A 17943-nucleotide genomic window follows, 5' to 3' on the forward strand; every position below is an offset into this window, starting at 1 on the left:
AGATTCGAGGTGTACGGTTTGACGCTCCTCTCTCGTGACTATATGTGTCTTTCCCAGAGCTCAGTAATAAACAGCCTGTGAGCAAGACACTTTCTAGTTATATAACTGCTCTGGATTGCATGCAACAGGTGTCCCATATGTTGTTCAGTGTGATAACCACCACCTACTCAAATTCACAAGGACACACTTCCTCACAATGACTGGCTGATCATGGGGTGATAAATCCATGAAACAAACAAAAATCAGGTTTTTAAATAAGAGCCACTATTTTTTGTATCAAGAGGTGAAAAAATCATGCAGTATCGTCACAAATAACGGAAACATGCGTATATTATATATATATATAGATTCATCCAGTATTTCTTGAAAAATACTTACATAACAAACATCACCTTTCTAATACTCTATAGAAGTCTGTCAGCCATTTTGTTTTTCTCAATCAGTCTCTGAATTAAACTGGCAGAACTAAGAAGCGTGGGAAATCTGCACGGATGATTGGAGAATGACCACCTCGGTAAAGAATTAGTGATTAAAATATCTTAGGATTGGAGGGAATAGACAAAAGGATAACTTGAACAGTAATCTGTCTGATGATGGTAGACTAAATATATATTTTAGAAATATCATGTTTGACTGTTTTTTATAATATGATGTTGTTGTGTAATCCCTTTAATGCTATAGGCTGTAGCTTCAGTGTTCAATATTTCCTATTTAGTTAAATCATAAAAAACATAATTCATAACCATGGTATATATATATATATAATTTCTACATTCACTAATTAATCAATATAGATGTGTTTTTGTGGACGGAGCAGAACCCTAGTATTAAAACACACATAAAATTACCATTATGATATTAAAAATCAATTAAAAATAATTTTACTACAGGAAAAATACAAATGTACATAGCAATACTATAGGATAACTAAATCACTTGTAACTTTCAAATAGTAGAGTTTTTTTTAACTTTTAAATGTTTTTTTTTAAATTTTAACAAAGAAAAAAATAAAAAATAAAAAAATGAATTCAATGTAATATAAGAATAAGTAAAAACAGTTTACAAAGTCATATATTTATAAAATTTAGAAGAAGAATTTACAATTTGTCATTCACTAATGATAAAACTGCTACCCAGTATCACAATGTTACTTCTCTGCATTTGTAGCATTGCTACATATACAGAACCAAGTGAAAAATATTTCTCAAAGCTAACTGAAGAAAACGTTCATTCTAAGTTGTGTAGCTCACATTTACTTAAACAAAAACAAAACAATAAAATAACGCAATCAGCGACAAATTTTGATTATTAAACTTAAATCTCAAAATGTATTATCTAAAGTCATGCATTTTAATTTAGTACTAAATATGGAGACGAAATATAAACAGGCTTTACAATGAACTATATTGCATCAAAAGATCAGCCCTATACAGAGCTTCATCAAACATACTACAAACACAGTCAACAATCATACTCAACATAACGTACTATAAAACAAAATTTTCTTTTTTTAAGAAATCATGGTTTTCATTCTTATGACGAAACAAACATATCTGTCCAGAAGTTATTTATACACAACCGTTTTAATTAACCTGTCATAGTTAATTCATGTTTACTGTCAACATTGTCTGTCAACATTGTACTGTCAACAATGTAACATTAATATTAAATTGTACTATTTCTTCAACCATGATAGGTTAGAAGATTGAACTCATTTGCCTTTTACATACAATACATTCCCTTATATCATGAAATTTCATATTGTATTAGAATATTTGTTTCCATAGTTACCACCAGTACTTTATGGTGTTATTCATCTTATCTAGCAATCACACTTTACTAATTCAAGAGACAAACATTCTGCAGTCTTCTGTATTCCATTTTGTATATTCATTTACTACAAGCATTCTTTGCTTCTACAAATACTTATAAACTATCTGTTTTTACGAAATTGAAGAAACCAAACTGCTGTAAATTACAGACATTTTCCAGATAAATCATTTGGTTTTTACTAAACTCTGTTGATGTATGCTTTCCAGACATAAATTATTTCACAAATATTTTCATAGACTATGAATGTAAAAATCCTTACATACCTCTTACTAGAAATATGACGTATATAACAAGGACTTTATTATTTAGAAGTCCTGGATAACAATCCAGATCTTTGCATACATTAGGTTGGATGATATCTCTCACCAGATACAAGTTAGATGATACTGACGAAATCTAATATTGCACAGTTCTTTTCTTAGACTTCTGCACTCATATGTTTTATTTTAACTGGTCACATTCAAACTGCAAGTAACCTTTGCACTGCGAGAAATGCAGACTTCTGCTGTGACTCTCTGTAATTTTAGGATGAAAGGCTTTCACAATATTCACACGAATCATTTCTAAAACAACCAGACTTTAGCTGTGACAGTCCGTAACATTATGTGAGTCTGTAATTTTATGTTCAATCTCCATATATAATTGACACTAGTATGGATAAAATAGATACAGACTTTTGCTACGAAAACCCGGAATCCTGCGAGTGAGAATTAGCTCCCCATGTTAGAAGTCGGTCAGCATTCATTGTAATCATGGCAAGATACTTCTGAAGGTCTTTTATATAGTGTTCAATTTTCTTGATAGCCAAATCAGCTGAGGAACCTGCTTTGTCATTGGATGAACCTCTTGTTCTGTCATCCAATGACAAATCCTCTCTCATTGCACTTGCCAAATCACTCATATTTCTTGCCTCTGTTGAAGGTATGGGTTGGTTTCTTTTCTCATCCCTCAAATCAGCTTTTATCTTTATCTCTGTGTGAAAATGTCTGGAAAAGAATTGGAATATTTCTAATATTCTTATTTTCAGAATCATTATGTAAGCTAAACCAAGTTATTCCTATTGTATAAATTATCTGAAAATAATTTTCTCTCTCTCTGTACATGCTGACAAGTGTATTTATATTGGGGTTATTACATATTTTTCTTGATGAAAAACTAGAAATTCTTATATTTACATTTGATTATTGTCAATTTTCATAAAACACCTAAAAAAAAATAACCGTTTACACTTTGTTACAATAGTAATGTATTGAACTGAACTGTCATGATATATTAGAAGAAATAGGTGGCGCCACTAGTGTGTCATTGATGACACTGTGACAACAAAATAGTTCCAAGAGCAAATGATTATATTGATGCTTAATATTTGCAAATACATATAGCATGTTAAATTATATCTAGATATCTTACATGTCTCTTCACAACTCAACCAAGTTTATATAACAGATGAAAACAATTGGTGTAAGTAATGACTAGACCATAACATCTAATTGCGACAAGTAAATATTGATACATATCTGTCGTTGAAACTCTTTGTTTCAGTTCTATCCAGCCTAAAGTTTCTCCCTGACTCTAGAGAGTACTTCCCATAATAACCCGTGTAAATACGAACTGCAATATCCCTCAGCTAGGGAGAACTTCTCTTGAGCTTGATTGGTAAGTCCAGTAAGCCAAAGGTCTTGGGTTCAATTCCTAATGTAGGAACTGGAATAAATAATGAGTTACAACATTAAACTTACTTGAGTTTTCTCAGTGACTCTTTCATCTCTTCACATCGTTGTCTTGTATCGAAGCTGATCTGCTGTATGTCTGTCAGCCAACTCTCCGTCACATTACGGATTCGTTGTTCCTGTAAAACTTGAGCCTTCAGGGCTTCAATCTGCTCGAATGACTATGAAACAAGAAAACAATGATAACAGCTATTACAACAGAAACAGAGAGCCGAAACTCACATAAATAAACTCTATATCACAATATTTTTGCCCTTGCACCACTTTACACACAAATTTGACTCACGTTCATTTTGCCCTCTTAGGGTTATAAATAAAAGAATTACGCGGTCTATGTTACATTTTTGTCCTGCTTGTTAATTCAACCTCCTTGTTTATGGACAAAGAGCATGAAAATTAAATGGGGGCAAAAATTTCCTGGTTACAGTACTCCCAACACAAAAGCTTCTTATTTACAAAGTGGTCAAGGGTGACCTTTTATATCTAGCCTTGATCAATAACCACTAATTCATGAGACATGAAAATATGAACCAGTGTTCTGTAGTATATGAGATATATAGTAAACAGTGTTATTACAAAGATAGCAGTCATCAGTACACATGGAAAGCTAGTGATTACTATAACCCCCAACTATATACACATATATGTGGGAAGTATGAAAATGTTGTAAACAGATTGACATTTCAAATCTGTTAATTTCTCTCGCAAAGAGACCATACCTATCTACAAAAACAGAAAGATAAATAACGCAAACATCAAAAACAAATTCATGATCTGACAAACAGTCAGACATAAACACTGTCTTCATATCAAGTTATTTCTACCTGTAATTCATAAATCAATCAATAATATCTGGATAAAAGATTAAAAAAAAATTCAGCTTAGGAAAATGAAAATTCCAAGATTTACAAAATTTTTAATTTGGCATGAAGACTCCAAAGTTCTTTTAGCGAAATCCAAAATACAGGGTATTGCCTACATTTAAATTTCAAACATCTTCCCAGTGTTGAATTCATCGTAACGACATTCAGATGCCTGTTCAGATGAAAATTTGGTTAATACATAAAAGGGTTATACATTTGCTGACAAGTTACTTGAGTTCCTTGAGTGTGATCACGGTCTCTCTTGCTTTCTTTCTAGTTATATTTTTACCAGTTGGTGCATTCACCTTTCACCTAAACATCCAGGTTTCGATTCCCAGAATGGACGTGAAATGGTGTCGGGTCACCTGCCCAACCACGTGGGTTTTTTCTGTGTACTCTGGTTTCCTTTGACAGTAAGGCCCATATGTGCTTCCATATGGGCCAACAAGAGTGATTAATGTAAGTTTGAAAAACTTGCTTCATGACTGTTGTAAAATGAATAAAGTTTTTTTTTTTATCTTTATTGAACCAGTCGCTCCCAAATATGGAAAATTCTGAAAAAGACTTTCTACTTAAATCACACCAGGTATGGAGACTCATATAAGGTCCTCATTATCTTAGGATCACTTTACACACCTTGCGTAACTGGAGACCCATGTCCTGCATCTCGGTATCCAGACGGTCAGCATAAGCTTGCTCCAGGTTCGATTGACATATCGGCCCACGGTTATGCCAACGAGCGATTGCATTGGTCATCTTCTTACGGGGCCCAAAAAGTCTACAAAACAAACAGCTAAATGTGAAATTTCAGGAAAATTATTTTGAATTAAATGTGTGAATCATCTTCATTCAAATTGTCTATTCCAGAATTGATTTTTCTTGTAGAAGACATGGGTACTGGACATTTTTTTTTCCTCAATCGTCTCCTACATTTCAAAATGTAGACCCTCAGCATCGTTGATGAGTCCGAGGACATGATGAGTCCGAGGACAAAACAACAGTATGATGCATTTTCTTCCCTAATTTTGCTCTACATTATCCAATTCTAAATTTGTATTAAGTGTTATGAACTTGTGTGTCTTTTGTACAATATTCTTGAATATAGACGAAAAACAGAACACTAGGGACCTACTTTATTCCAACTTCCTTAAGGTCTGCATCGGTCAGCGACAGAAACACCTGTAGGTCAACATCCTGCTCCTCAAACACAGCCAGGTACCGGGTCAGTCCTAACTGGTCAAGCAGTCCAGCCAGATCCTGTGGCTGACCATCAGCCTAATTACATCAAAGATTAATCAATCAAATGTTAGCACAATACATTTGTATCACATTTAGGCAAATTAGAACAATGACAAATCAGCTGATCCAAAGTGAAATCTTTACCAATAACAATCAGAAATTAAAATTACCATAAAGATGTTTAAGTGTAATACTTTCAGCATGAAAAAACACAAAGATAAAATTTCTTCTATTATACATACATATACAGCACATTTCTGTGGATTTAACAATTATCCACAATGGTCGAGGCTTTTAACAGGAAAAAAACTTCTCAACTTTTTTGGGTAAATTTGTGTTATTAGTTCACTTTATGATAACACCAAATATGTCTCCATATTTCATTAACACCACTATCGAAAGACACACATATGTACAGTTATTTGTTATAAACAGGTAGCGTTGATTTCTGAGGTAAACATCAATAAATCAGACGTATCATCACAGCAAAGTGAAAGTAGGCCACGCCTTTTGTTTAGGTCATACATTATTAATAAAATGCTGATTTTTCTAAATATAAAACATTTCTTTTCATATCAAATAGCATGTTCCTGTCAAAATCAATTTTAAGTATATAAAGATCTATAACTAGACTTCATAGTATTATTTCACTTCACACAAAATTTTTAACTTGAATTAAAATCTATAAGAAGTACTATATATGCATGATGTGTAAATTTCTATAATAACCAAATTAAATACAACAAACATACCTTAGGAGGCCCGAAAAATTGCTGATCCTGCAGCAATGCATTATGGGTCATCATTGGATTGGCTGCCATGACAACATTGGTGACAGCAGGATGAGAAGCCATCACAGAATTTGACGCCACCATTGCTGGGCCAGGAGGAATGATGGATTGCTGAATACCGGTGTTTGAAACCATGGGCTGGTTAGACTGCATGATGGGAGATTGGGGAACCCCCTGGTTTTGTTGCATTGTGGGAGCTTGGGGCAGCCCTTGGTTTGACTGCATGTTGGGAGATTGGGGAACCCCCTGATTTTGTTGCATTGTGGGAGACTGAGTAACTCCCTGGTTTGGTTGCATTACGGAAGATTGGGGAATCCCTGTGTTGATAGATGGGGGAGTAGGAAACAGTTGGTAACCTATCTGTGCTGCACAAGTGACAGGATTGGAGCCAAGACCTGGGAACATGTTTGGTGGTGGGTAGTTATTGTCTGTAGGGGGCAGGTTATTGTCTGCTGTGACGTCAAACTCCTTGGGCGTGGAGACGTACCCTAAATGTTGTTGGCGGTCATTTTGTGATGCGGCACCATTATTGCTGGGTTTAGATTCAAATTGATTACATGACGTGAAATTGGATGGTTTTGTGTTAAAATTGGACGGTTCTGCATTCAATCTAACAGGATGAGCTTGGCTACTCATGCTGAAACTGGACGGTTGAGGCTGATGACTGTTTTGGTGATTAATATTAAAACACGGCATGGATGTTTGAGAATTGGAACTCATTGTAGCCAATTCAGCTCTTGTGGTAAAGCTTGATGAATGATTATATGTGACAAATGAAGACTGGGATGATGAATTTGCAATAGACTTTGAGGCCTCTGATTTGCTGATGTGATGACCACTGTGGAGTTGACTGGGTTCAGAGTCCTTCCCACTGCCACCTGGCAGACTGGCCTCATCACACGGTATGCTAGCACTCTCACTGACCCTATCACTGTTATTTTTCAACGCTGTCTCTAAGTCTTTGTTGAAGCTACTGGCAGGGGAGAGTACAGTGCCATTAAGACTGTTGGTGCTGCCCTCTAGTGAGGAAACTCCAGAGTGTGACGTGATGCTATCTTGCGGCTGACAATCATCGCTGTCCAGACTACTCTCCCGATTTATCCCCAGAGCAGCCATCAACCCACCACTGGAGCCAGAACTACTCTTTATAGTGAGGGCTCCAGTCTTAGAGAAAGCATTACCATCCTCTTCGTGTTCATCTACACAAGAATCTGCAAAATTGAAGTGAACTTTACCATGTGACAAAGTTGTGTTAAAAAGTAAGCAAAGTTCATTTTCTCTATCAAGGTAAGGACATTTCATGTCTTCATATATTGAAGCTGAGTTGACCTTTGTCCCTTGTGAGGCAAGTGAGCTAATTCTTGCTTTCTGTATTATAGATGCACTGACCTTTGCCCCTTGTATTGTAGGTGTACTGTCATTGTCATGTAGTTGGACTGACCTTTCACCCCAGTAATGTTGGTGTACTGACCTAAAACCTGGTAGTTGACCTAAAGTTGGACCCATGAAGTGACCACTGCATTTTAGGAGTACTGACCTTTGATCCTTATCATGTGGATGGACTGACCTTTGCCCCAAGTAATATTGGTGTACTGACCTAACCCCTGGTAGGTATCCTGAACTTGGACCCATGAAGTATAGGTGTGCTGTCCTTTGACCACTGCGTTTTAGGTGTACTGACCTTTGATCCCTGTCATGTGGGTGGACTGACCTTTCCCCCAGTAATATTAGTGTACCATCCTAACCCCTGCTAGGTGTACTGAACTTTTCCCCTTTAAACTGAGGTAAACTGTCCTTTGACTTCTGTGTTGTAAGTCAGCTGACCTTTGACCACTGTGTTATAGATGTACTGACCTTTTCTCTCTGTAGTGTAGGTGTACTGACCTTTGCCCCCTGAGCTGTCCAGAGCACTATTATAATCCTGTTGGTTGATTGGTGAAGTGACATCGCGGAAGGACAGTTTTGGTGCATCACTTGGGTCAGCCTCATTCTGCTTAAAACTCAGGTATCCTTTTGGCACTTCTGTAAACGTTCAAACAATCATATTTTTATGCAGATGTTACACTAAAATAAGAAACATCACTGAAATCAAACATTTATATCCATTATATTTATTTCCTGAAAATAAGAAACAGTATATTAACAGACGCACTGCTGTGAATTTTTCTGAGGAAATAAAAACTCGTGCAAACATATATTGATAAGACACTGTTTATAATTAACAAAAAGCTCTAACTAAACTTAACTTTAACCAAGTAGATATGATCTAGTCCTGTTAGGACAGAAATATTCAGGCCTAAACAAAATCACATCTACAAGACACAGGCTGTTTCTTACAAGCACTACAGGATCTATCAATGTGTATGTGTTAAATATTCCATGAGGTCAGTCATGATCCCAGATGTGATTGTTCTTGGTTTTTCGTATAAATCATTTTAACAGCTTCTCAGATTTTTATCAGTGCTATCTGAATACTGCTGTGAATTTTCTCCCCTTAGTACATAAAAAGTGAATTATCTCCCCCGTACATCCTTGAATGTGGTTTAACTCGATAGAAGCTACTTAATTAACCTACATTTTACATACTTTAATGTAAATTATATTCCCTGTACCCACTCAGTTGTGAGTTATTTCCCCTGTACTGAATTCAGTGAGAGTTATTTTTCACGTATAAGTTGAGGTGTGAGTTTCTCCCCTGTATGAAATTGGTTATTGAGCCACTTTTGCTTAATCGCTTGAAACAATTCAGGCGGCCAGGAATTATTTCCTGATACAAAAATACACCTAAATAGATTGTTAGAAATGATATATGTTAAGCTCAGAGTGCACAGTTTCAGATTTTCATGTCACTTAAAACAACAAACAAAAATAAAATATTGATTTTACTGAATTTATAGTAAAACATTTCCAAAAACATGAAAGTGTTCTGACTCTACTTTATTTTGAAATTCTGAACAATAATGATATTTCGCAATTTAGTTCAGACAGGTAAAAATTAGATCCCTCAAACTGCATGGGCTGAATATTCTACAGGCCAGCTTCAGCCTTTTCTCTTGCAGCTTCAGCTAATATTTTTTCAATTGATTACAGGAAGAATTCTACGTTTACCTCTATCGTTCTATTTGTATGTGGGTTATTTCTCCTGTACCCTATTGGATTTGAGTTATCTCCCCTGTACCTACTTGGGTGTGAGTTTTCTGCACTGCCTGGATGAGACCGGTCTATCAGTCGTGCAATGGCATCTGGTCCATCTCGTATACTGGGTCCACCCTTTCCCTTGCCTCGACGACTCTGCTGTGTCCGGCGTACAGGAAAAGCTTCATCTGATGAACTGAGATCAGCATCCAGACCTAGCAGAAATGAAGACTTTGGTAACTGCTTTGTTATCATAAATACACCGTCTTGTATAGCAAAAGCTCTTTTCCAGGAAAACACCTCTATCTGATGATGATATCATATTCACTGTAAACACCAATATATAAAACTGATTAGATGATAAAGTTCAATCAGTTTGTGTATTGGGTTCTTCACACTGTCAACAACCAGGGTCATTTTGAGGCAGAATCTCCTTGCAGTAATTGGTGGCACCTTAGTGAACAACATACAAAAGGCCCATCGTATGTCAATTAGAGCAAAAATCATAAAATGTCTTGTCCACTGACAATACCACATCAGCAGACTGATCCAGTACTCAGCTTCTCAAGAAACACAAAAAACTATATGTAAGGGCCTCAAACAACGCACCTCAGATCTTAACCTGAGGTTATGTCACCCATTGCTGTAACCACCTAACCTACCATGGCTCCTGATAACCTTATCAAACCACATAGGTATACTTTAGTGAAAAGATTTTAGCATATTACATCTGTTTAGTTTGATGAAAGATGAAGTATTGTGAAAACTGATATTGAGGTGATACAATTCACTTAGAAATATGATAAATACTGATAATATCTGTTGGGGTTTTTTATTGATTGATGTCTTATCAACAGCCAGGGATGTGCCAAGTTTGGATTATAGAAGAAAGCTAGACTTCCTGGAGAAAACTATCAACCAATGCCCAGTATCCAGTAGGCCTTGAACCTGCGACCTGGGGATTGAGGGCTAGTGACAAAGACAGTAGGATGCCTAACTACTTAGCCACCAAGGCCTTTATGTCAACGATTTCTAAATGTCAAAAAGACAGATTCAAGAATGTTGAAAATTGTTTCCATTTCATACAATATCTTTAATCTTACCATAAATCTCCCATTTAAGCCCATAGGAGACTTACTAAATTAAAAACACGTCTGACTTATAAATATAGTTATGAAAAAGAAATACATAAAAAGATCCTGATGTCATATAATGGAATCGCTAGTTATAAAGCTTATGTTTTCAAGGAGAAGTCCAAACATTGGTTAAAATTTGTTGAACAATGTATCTATCAAATACTTTCTATACAAACTCCTATATAAATTAACAGAGGTCATTATTTATTTGAATGCCTCTTCTATGAATCAAACCCAGGACACCAGGCTTACTAGTCTAATGCTCAAACGATCAAGCTAAAGAGAAGTGCTCTCTAGCCGTGCAGTATAATGTCACTATTATTTACCAGGATTACAAACTCTTACTCCAAGTAAACAATTTTCCTTCAAATTCCAGAATTTGCAGCAATTTCTGTAGGACAAAGCTAAGTATTATTTCCAAGTCCTACACAGGCACCAATGTAACAGGAGCCACTATTTATTTAAATTCCTCCTCTAGGATTCAAACTCCGGACTCCTGGTGACATAGTCTGATGCTCAACCATTAAAGCTAAGACAAGCTCTCTCTATCCAAGTGGTATATTGTGGCTTGTATTTACCGCGGTTACATATAATATCATATAAGCTTTATTTATCTTACTACAATTAAAAAAAAAAGCTTTAAGCTTATATTAATCACCCTTATAAGCCTGGATGGAAGCTCATGAGAATTTTGTGGGAGGAAGCCAGAGTACCCGGGGAAAAAACATGAAGGTGACCCCCATATCTGTTCACATCTGTGTCGGGAATCAAACTAAAGACATCTTGGTGAAAGCTGAGCATGTTACCACTACTCCACCGGACTACCAAGATTACATCAACAACAAAAGTCTGTTGTGACAGGAGAAATAGTTACAATGAATTAGTTGCTCTGTGATACCTGCTTCAGATCGTAGACAAGTTATGGGCATGCTATGGTTGTCAATGAGGCTCACAATCTTTATGTGTCCATAAATTAGAGCTAGAGATCGAGCTGTATCTCCGTTATGAGCTTTGGTATTGACGGTCACTCCCTGAAACAAACAAACAGTAGAGAGATAGCAAAATATACAACAAAACTTGAATAGTTCACATCAATCAACTGGTTAATTTCAATCTAACACCACTTCATCTGTCTTTAACACAATATCAGGTCGAATGTGGAATATTATGAGATGTTTTTCTGTAGTACATACAAAAAGAAAACTTTTTGAAAAGTCCAAGTGTGTATATGAGCGATTTATCACTTCACAGTCCTGTTATGTCTTATGGCATTTTATTGAAAGTAACAGTTTTGCCAAATAAATGCTGAAATCATACATATATATTGTGTATCTAATTTTGTTTTATTATAGAGAACTTAAACTTCAAGATTTACTTTTATTTATTCTTATCAAGTATCTAATGAGTTATATGTTTTAATTTGACGTTTACAACACAGATCCTTTGGAAAAATGAACGATGGTAAGACCATAACATTCAGATTACTGTTAACAAACTACTTGAATATCACAAACACAGTAAAATTTTTAAAATTTATTACAACAAATTAAAAATACCTGAATTAAAGACACCAAAATAATTTATATAAAAACTTTGTAAATGATATAACTATTTACCTGACATGCAGTTTAGACTTATTAAAAAAAAATATATATATGTGTATATATACGGTAAACCACAGATTGGTTTGAGTGGGGGGATTTTTCGAACATGTGAATTTTTCAATAAAAACAACAATTTTCTGTCTGGTGATAGTTCAAACCCTTTCTAGTTTGTTTCACTTATATTTTGAATTCGTACTTGAGTTCAAACATTGTGAGACTGCATGTATTACTAGGTACACAGGCATTGGCGTCACATAATGATAAGATAATCACGTCAAGACAGTCCAAATAGTTTTAAGATTCATAACAATTTTAACAAACATTAATCTGTAGTCATATTAAGTCTCAATCCACACTCTGTATACCAATATGTCAACGCTAACTTCCATCAATACACAAGCAGGCTGATTTTTTGTCACAGTATCTAAAATTATGAAGATTGAAATGAAACCTGTAATTTCTTAAAAGCCAATTAATATGTAGAGCATTACAGAAAGTGTTAAAAAATAATAACTTTATAATCAACCCCCACACCCACCCTGAAAATAACATTTCCATGCAACCAGTAATTTCCTGTCCTGGTAGTACGCTCTTAAACACCTTGCCATGATTATATGCAATGTGGACCTTAACTGTTCAAACTCTCACCAGTTTGCAGTACTAGTTGGGCTATTAAATCACAAATATGTTCCTTTTCACATGGGCTGTTATTTAGGTCATCAGTTTGACCATATGAACCAGAGTTGTTTGTTTAGAAAATAAGAGAAAACCTAGTGATCTTACTTTACTCCTGACAAGGTTCGACTAAGACCGAGACCGGTAATAAAATTTGCAGATTTATGTTTGATATGTTGCATTTGAAGTGCTAACAAACCAGTTTGTTTGCATGAATGAACGGGCCCCAGGTTACACACTTGACTACAATAAAGCACTCACATGTTGTAGAAATATCTGTACAATGATTTCGTGTCCCTCTGCCGCAGCCTCCATGAAAGGTGTAATACCCATACTAGGTTCTCTTTTGGGAACAAAATTGTATTCTGATTAAAATAACAATAAAACAACATATACACATAATATATTATGTGATAAAAAGTATAATCATCCCTTATTTTTCTTAAAAGATACTAGTACAGTAAAATGTTAACCCCAACACCAGGTTTTGTTTCGGGATTTGACCACTCATACAATTTAATCACTTGCTGAGAAGTATAAGGCAGGAAGCTGAACTATGGATAAGAGTGTCTGATTTGTGAGTCTTGGAGCCAAGTAGATATGTTACTGGAATAGACTTAAGAACTTAGAAGTAATTGGTAGGAAATCTCACTTAGGAGAGCAGAATTCAAGTACATAATATCATGGAAAAGTCCTTACATGACATTTGTTCCATAGAAATCCAAAATGAAAGTAAACTGGGCATATATATATCAAAATATCTATACAGAAATTAACTGTAATTAGTAAGATTTGATATCACTTCCCAAAACTGTAAAAGGATATCTAGAAAAAAAAAACCTAGTAAAACATGGATAAGTCGAAATTGACAGGACCAAATTAAATATTTGACTTATCTGATGGTTTGACTTAGCTGCATCTCTATGAAAGGAAACATTGTACATCAAAGATTGACCCTATCTTTATATAATGAGTTTCACTTCTAGTAAAATTTGATTATGGACAGTGCTATCTTTAAATAAGTTGCTGTCTCAAGTAGTCTTTCTGAACAAACATTTTTCCTTGAAGGAAGCTATATAAAAAAGAAAGGAAGTTGTCGCCAATCAGTACTCACACAGCGTCTATGTTGGCACCCTGCTCCAGCAGAGTCTGTACCATGTTTTGGTGTCCAGCATATGTAGCATGGAATAGAGCAGTCCATCCTTTTTGGTCGCGTGCCTCTAGCTCTGCTCCTTGCTGTAAACGTTACAAAAAAATATAAAAACATTATTTAATTTCTAAATATTTTAATATGCAATTATGTTTCAGATGGTTTTAGAGTTGATGAAAACATCAAATAGACTCTACTCTTTTGCAATTTTTTACCTTTAAAATCCATCCAAATTTTTCACTCACTACTAATGAAACTTTTCTTTTCAATTATTTTATTTCAATCAGTTGTATGACACATTCAGTAATAAACACCATAACTTTATTCAAGCAAATATATGTTAAACAGTAAGAACAAGGCTTAATGAAGATCTAAGTACTATAAAAAGATTTGAAACAGACAAGATGAACACAAGACATAGAGATGAATAAGTAAACAAAATAAAAGATTTTTAGCATTAAAGTATGAAGACAGAGAAAATAGTCTTGATAGTTTGAAAATCATTTGAATTTTAAAAAATTACATCTCCGATCTTGTTTAGAATAGACATATATCTCAATATGATAACCAAACATAGGACTGTATTTTGAAGTTGTTTATAAATCAGGAATGATCAATATTTACCTGGCAGATGAAGTAGCCAACACTCTCATTACCACAGCTGGACGCCAACATTAAGGGTGTCTGACCCTTGCTGTTTTTAATGTTGACTGACACATTGGCATCTAATAACAAGTTGACAATGTTATCGTGACCAATGTAACAAGCGTACATGAGCGGAGTCCATCCTCCACGGTTCTTTTTATCCAAGTCAACTTTTCTGCAACACAAAGTTTTAGGGGCACCCTTTATTGATATGTAATAGCACTTAACAAACATCTTTGTATTTTGTAGAAAAATATTTCTGATTATCTGTATGTGGTGTATTTATGAATTATTTTTACGACAATATTTCTATAGATCCTTGACTTAGTTTCCATTCCTGTGTACTTGTAATAATTGTGATATTTTATGAAACACCTAGCCATAGGTTCTCAGTTAGTTACAAGTTTTCTGTCCATGTGATTCTTTTTGTTGCTTTGTTCCATCTCCCTGGCATTATAGCCAGTGTTCTGTCAGTTTATCTAAATTCAGTATCTTTGATAATATATGATTCAGCTCCAGAAATAAGATCAGATATATTCCAACACAGTGTATTTAACTTATCCTATTTTGAAGGAAATGCCAACTTCAATGAATAATCAATATATTTTTTTTGGCGATATCATAAATTGTCATCCCATCAATTCACAAGAAAGATATTTTGAAACATGTCATACTATTATGCCACAAGTTGTTTTGATCAATGACAATAAATTTATTTACTGAGGCAGTAAACTTCTGAAATAGGGAAATATCCATCATTGAAAAAGTAAAATGATTTCATGTTTTGGTGTGATTTATTTACAATGTGCAATGTAATTTGATGTTTCTTAAGTGTTGTTCCATAATAATTGTATCAACCTTGATTTTATTTCCCAATCTTTCTTTGATATTCTTAATGTTGATATACACAACATACAACAAATCAACATTATACACCAGTAATTAGAACTCAAAAAGTTAAAAAAAGAAGCAAAAAAAAAAAAAGTCATTTTTGGTAATATCCTTCAGTCTGGAGATGTGTATTTTTGTTAGTTGAGTTCTAAATCATTGCACTGACCTCAATCATTATACTGTTACTTGCTTTACAACAAAATTTTCATTTTCAGTGTATTTAATATTTACCTTGCAATAAATGATCGCACACAGTCATAGTGACCAATGCTACTAGCAGTGTGAAGGTCAAGGGGTATTGGGTCAAAGGTCTCTTTCACATTCCAACCCTTCCACACAGATAGACTCTTATCGAGGAGTTCATTCTCTGAGGACTCATCGGAGGCTTCATACTGGGCATCCACCTCGCTGGCCATGCTTGTTCACCTATGAGAAACAAGACATAATGTATAATGACCACATTGTTATCTTGACTAATATTAGGCTGTTTCTGCTAACCCTAACTACCTTAATACTTTGTGCCTACCCTTAACTTTTTAAAGCAATTAAAAAAACAACACTGTTATTTTCAACATCTCTCTCCTAAAAGTACTTGTTAAATTCAAACTTTCTGCCTTCCTTACCTCAATCTGTCTGACATGTTACAAGAAAAATATTTACAAAACAAATGCATATTTGTCAGGCCTTTGTGGTAAATGACGTTGTTTACTTGGCTACCATAGTCAATCAATACAAGAAGTAATAAACTGTAAGTTTCACAAGGTATGGTACTTGTGCCAAAATTGGCTTTTTCTAGAATTTTGTACATAAAATGGACGATTCCGAAACCTCAAATTAAGAAAATTCTAATAAAATATGTATATGTTCTTCCGTTCATTACCAATACATGTATATTGTAAAGCACATGAATTCTTTTCATTCAATATGTTATTACCCTTTCATATTCTTATGTCAATTAAACAGTGATTGTTTTACAATTTATTTTCATGAGTCATTCAACTCTATTGCTAAAACAATGGGTCCTGCAATGTAAAATTCAAGTATTTCCCAAAATTGTATCAGTACATGTTCAAATGTAGATTTACCTGATTAGAGTGGCAAAAGTTGATATGAACATATTTTAAAGTTAAGAAAAAATCAAAGGGAATGAACCTGTAATATTCAAAATCAGATATTAGTTTCTGAATCATTACCTTTTCATAATACATTACTTGAGTGCCTCCGTATCCCTGTGACCTGTTGCTTTATATTGAAAACCAGTTTGTCATCAATATAAATGTATAAGGCATACACCTTGAAGGACCTGTGAATATCAAATCGGGCCCAGAAAGGCTTAGCTGAGACTCATGGAAGAGTAAAATAAGATCAGTAATCTATCATTATGTCACAAACAAACAACCCTGGTCTAGTCTAATTGGTCATAGTTTTAATTGATACATGGAAACTGCTGTGATCCCTAATGCATTAAGCCCTAACAGGCTAACCAATGTATCCATCAAGTGAAAACTTCAGAATACACACATTTAAATGACAATGTTTTCAAATCTCAGTAGATAAAAAGACAGTGTTGTGTGCAAAATTAGTGGTTACCTAGATCCAATACATATATAGCTTACTTATGGTTTCCTCGGTCAATTGAAAAAAAATCCTAAGCGGTAACATCACAAAAGCTCTACATAGCTTGTTGATAGTCTTATCTACTGTGTTAAAAACTTCATTGTAAAAGGTTACTTGTATTCATTGTCATGCTGACAGACGGTCGAGATAACTTGAAAATGCAAATGACTGATGCACATGTCTACCGTTGAATTTAACGTACATCGTTCTTGCCAAGATAAAATCATCTGCCAAAAGTTTTCAAATCGAGGTCGGTTTCCAATTGAACAGACACCTGAAGCAGAGATCTGTATGGAGCAGACACAGTATGAATGAAGATATTTTGTAGTTTTGTGAACCATGGCCTATAATATAAATATGAAGTTACAATGACGATTGGCGTTTGATTCGTAACTATGACTAATGTTTACGTTTAACCACCAGCCAATTTTTAAACAAACAATAAGATGAAATGATACATACCGACAAAAAGCATGTTATTCCATTAAATTCAGATTAATCATCGTCACATCTTTTTCCTCCAGCCTATTTTTCAACTTTACCTTTCGGAATAATAATAAAAGGTAAATCTTCGACGTCTTCAATGTGCATAAAACTAGAAGTACATTTTAACATATCCTTTAAGCGTTTCAGT

The 17943-nt window shown here is 34.6% G+C and overlaps 1 protein-coding gene across 1 annotated transcript; it reads right to left on the reverse strand.

The window, feature by feature from the left end:
- Window positions 1-1016: 1016 nt before the first annotated feature.
- LOC132553566 (ankyrin repeat and SAM domain-containing protein 3-like) lies at window positions 1017-17842 on the reverse strand. Its single transcript, XM_060217821.1, has 13 exons — window positions 17772-17842; window positions 15924-16118; window positions 14781-14976; window positions 14121-14242; window positions 13268-13349; window positions 11626-11758; window positions 9639-9806; window positions 8341-8478; window positions 6418-7667; window positions 5559-5701; window positions 5063-5204; window positions 3573-3724; window positions 1017-2819 (listed from the first exon to the last, which is right to left on the reverse strand). The coding sequence occupies exons 2-13, from the start codon at window positions 16106-16108 to the stop codon at window positions 2513-2515; spliced, it is 3018 nt and encodes a 1005-aa protein (XP_060073804.1). The 5' UTR covers window positions 16109-16118; window positions 17772-17842; the 3' UTR covers window positions 1017-2512.
- Between the last annotated feature and the right edge of the window lie 101 nt (window positions 17843-17943).

The sequence above is a fragment of the Ylistrum balloti genome, unplaced genomic scaffold (genome assembly GCF_031769215.1).
Source record: "Ylistrum balloti isolate Yb309-2 unplaced genomic scaffold, AGI_CSIRO_Ybal_v1 Utg370336, whole genome shotgun sequence".
Taxonomy (NCBI): Eukaryota; Metazoa; Mollusca; class Bivalvia; order Pectinida; family Pectinidae; genus Ylistrum; species Ylistrum balloti.

What these genes read in the sequence shown, in the direction of transcription:
- LOC132553566 (XM_060217821.1), bottom strand. Translation starts at nt 16,108, where the DNA reads ATGGCCAGCGAGGTGGATGCCCAGTATGAAGCCTCCGATGAGTCCTCA. An exon ending in TACAGATATTTCTACAACAT is followed by an intron (nt 11,759 to 13,267) that starts GTGAGTGCTTTA and finishes TGTTTGTTTCAG; the next exon opens with GGAGTGACCGTCAATACCAA. An exon ending in GGACAGCTCAGGGGGCAAAG is followed by an intron (nt 7,668 to 8,340) that starts GTCAGTACACCT and finishes TCAATTTTGCAG; the next exon opens with ATTCTTGTGTAGATGAACAC.